General features: G+C 52.1%; 2 protein-coding genes across 2 annotated transcripts; one reads left to right on the top strand and one right to left on the bottom strand.

Moving 5' to 3' along the window:
- Window positions 1–434: 434 nt before the first annotated feature.
- Window positions 435–1,177, top strand: FIBRA_00779 (uncharacterized protein; the record flags this gene model as incomplete). The annotated part of the gene is made up of 5 exons (XM_012322667.1): window positions 435–449; window positions 504–711; window positions 771–908; window positions 966–1,049; window positions 1,107–1,177. 5 exons carry the CDS (start codon window positions 435–437, stop codon window positions 1,175–1,177), a joined length of 516 nt encoding a protein of 171 aa, XP_012178057.1.
- A 72-nt stretch (window positions 1,178–1,249) lies between these two features.
- On the bottom strand, window positions 1,250–2,927 carry FIBRA_00778 (uncharacterized protein; the record flags this gene model as incomplete). The annotated part of the gene is made up of 3 exons (XM_012322666.1): window positions 1,250–1,651; window positions 1,701–1,843; window positions 1,904–2,927. 3 exons carry the CDS (start codon window positions 2,925–2,927, stop codon window positions 1,250–1,252), a joined length of 1,569 nt encoding a protein of 522 aa, XP_012178056.1.
- Window positions 2,928–3,309: the final 382 nt, after the last annotated feature.

Below are 3,309 nucleotides of genomic sequence, written 5' to 3'. Positions count from 1 at the left end.
ATGTGCTTGTAGAGGTGCCGCACAGAGTTGTTGCGTGTCTATGTTCCATTTCTCGGGGCTTGTACGATGAACAGACGGTCGCTCATTGTATCCTATTGCTATCGCTGTGGATTGTAAATATCTCACCTCTACCGACCTAATGATTCGATCGCTTCGCAGTCGACCATCACCGAGTTGCAACAGTCTGTTTATACTGGGCTTATTTGAGATGAGGTCAAAGTTCACAGAGTCTTCCAGGTTGTTGGTCTCATACTCAGCCCGTGTCGAAGAAGAATTGTTGCTAAATATGAAATGCTAAACTAGGAAATCCGACTCGTCGTAAGTAGTATCACGGCACACGTGCGCCCGCTGCGCTCAAGTTATCTCAGCCTGACTCTGCTCTTCGGAGTCGACAAGCTCCAGCGCTCATCTCAAGCCACCCACCTTCCTGCGCTATGGTCAGATTCAAGGTACATCACCAGCACGATATTCGTGAAACCTCCCAGGACTGATGTTGTCTGTAGAATCGTTGGATTCTGGTCGAGTTCATACCTTGCGTGTCTTCTCCACCAGGTAACATCTCCAGCACCGCCGCCGGGCTCGGCGCAAGCGACGTCGAGACGAACAGCAAGCAGATCTGGAGCTCGTTGAAGCAGAGTATCATCACACATTTTGGTGACACAGGCTGGGGCGCAGTTGGCGCGTCTCTCACAGGTGCGTTTGCTGAATTCGGTGCGTAATGAATTAGTTCAAAACTGAGGCGGACGTCCTTCCTCGATTTGTGCGTACAGTTAAATACTACTCCCCGCGAACCAATGTATGCATCATTCGCGTCGCACGCGACCAGCATAACATTGCATGGGCCGGAGTGACGTTACTTTCCTCTATCGAAGGACGGAGGTACATCCCGAACGTGGTCCACGTCTCCGGTATGCGCGATTTTGTCTTGCGCGAGTTGACATTTTCTGAGCGTATGTTTTGTGCAGGCACAATCAAGCAAGCACAAATCGCTGCGATACGGCACAACAGAACGGTAGTTGCACGATATAGGGCATTGGCGAAGATTCCTGGTGCGTGTGATCGTTCCCATGCGCTCTCGCCAACCGGTCTCAATACTGTATGCTTAGTGGGATATCAAGATTCATACGAACAATTTCTCGAAATTAGCGCACAAGAAATCGAAGCTTTGCAAGATTGAGGTAGATTTTATTCAGTGGTTGCGGTCTATAAAAACAATATCTACTTTGGATGCAGATTTTTATTCTGGCTGCTACAACTTTGCTTGGAACCGCCCTATATCCTCGACGTCGATATCAAGCGCACTGTTCGACCTTTGCCATTCCTCTGCCCATTCCACCATTGCCCGCACAAGCATTTCCACCTCCCCTCGCGTATTGCCTGCGTGCAAACATACTCTGATGCGCTCCCGCCCCTTCGGTACTGTCGGCCAGGTTATTGGTCGTGCATTCAATCCTTGTTTGCGCAAGTAGGCCGAGAGTGGACGTGGATATGGCGTTAGCACCGGGATTATAGGTGGTGGGAGTGATTGGGATACAGAGACAGTAACGGCTAGGTGTGGAGGGAGCGCCAGGAGAGAGAGTGGAATCGCTCGCGTCTGGCGGCGGAAGAGCGTTAAGAAGTGCGTACTCAGCTCGAGTAGTGTTGTGGAGAGCTGAAAGGTGTTAGAATTTCTAGCAGGAGCATACCAACTGTGCACGTACCTCCGTGGCTGTTCCGTCTTCAAGCAAGTCAAACGAACAATCCGCAGAGATGATATTGGCGTAGCTGAGTGAGGTAGTGTAGATCAGCGATCTTGCGTAATTGAGGAGGTAATCGCGGATGAGCTCATTCGTCAGAATGACAGCTACCCGCGCATGACTTTAATCTCCTTGTTCAGAGGCGATCGATGGACCTCATCACGTACCTCCCGTTCCCGCCAATGCCTTGCCAAATGTATGCAATCGCATAAGCACTCTGCGCTCTAATCCAAGCATTGCCACTAGTCCTCGGCCTTGTGGGCCATACACGCCGGTCAAGTGGGCTTCATCGACCACAAAATACCCATTACCTCGCGGAAGCAGTTCTTCCACCATCTCCACCATCTCCCTAAGCGGGGCGATCGTGCCGTCCATGCTGTACAGTGTCTCTACAGCAACGAACACGCTTGACAATCCCGAGCGCAAGTCTGCCTGCTCCTCCAACAACTCCAGCAAAGTGTCTCGCAGAGCCGCGATAGAATTGTGCGTAAAGGACCTTCGGAAAGTGGGGGCGACATGAGACGCGCGCATACCATCATGTACGGAAGCATGAATGTGTTCGTCGAAGACGATCGCGTCTCCGGTCTGTGGTATGCACGAAAAGAAGCCGACGTTCGCGTCGAATCCAGAGTTGAACAGTAGCGCAGCTGGGGCAGAGAAAAATCTCGTTAGGCGCGCCTCGAGTGCGACGTGTGCAGGACCGTTCACGAGTAGGCGGGAGCCACCGGAACCGAGGACATCTGATGCGCCCTGCAGTTTGCGCAGAAATCGCGAGCGGAGGATGGGAGAGCGGGAGAGCGAGAGATAGTCGTTGCTAGAAAAGTCGACAAGGCCCGTGTCGGCGATTGGGTCGGGGAGACGGCGGCGAATGAGGCGTTGTTCGCGGGACCGCAATGCGCCTTTCAGCTTTGCGTCGAGGGAGGACATGGCACGAGCAGCCAGGGGATAGACACGGACTGGTCGCAACTCAAAGTTTTTCAGTATGGATGAGGCGCGTACGGCCGCAATATATGCTAGCCCGCGTTCGCGGCCATAGATCGGCCTTGATAATTCAATTTCAGCAGAATTTCTACCATTCGTTCCTGCAAAGAAAGAGCGCAGCGTGCGTACCTGCTTGTCGCGTTGTAAGTAAGCGTCTGCGATCAAGTCTACTTCGAGGCGGTTGGACGCAGCACTCTGCATGTATGCCATCACAAAAGGCGCAACCAGATTCTGGGTGTTGCAAGGGTGTGGGAATCTTGCACTCTCTGCACAGGCATTGCATGCAATCATTAGTCTCTTTACTAGTACATCACATCTACTACACATACCATGTTGTCCCCCTTTGCCAGGATGTCCAGCTATACTATCATGTGGCACATGCTTGCAATGGTGTCACCATCAACTTGTACAGGAGTTAGTCTGTTGCTGCCACCACCACCCTGCTGCCAACTCACCCTATGTGCCACTTCCCTCCTCATACTGCATACAACCACTGCACACTCCTCCCACTGCCTACACCACCAACTCACCCTCTATGCTGCTGTTAAGGGACCTAACGACTGGGGATCAGGAGTTCAACTGAAAACAAGAA

Source organism: Fibroporia radiculosa, assembly GCF_000313525.1.
Source record: "Fibroporia radiculosa TFFH 294 genomic supercontigs, scaffold335, whole genome shotgun sequence".
Classification (NCBI taxonomy): domain Eukaryota; kingdom Fungi; phylum Basidiomycota; class Agaricomycetes; order Polyporales; family Fibroporiaceae; genus Fibroporia; species Fibroporia radiculosa.
The sequence above is the reverse complement of the archived record's forward strand: the minus strand, read 5'-3'. Positions and strand labels throughout refer to the sequence as shown.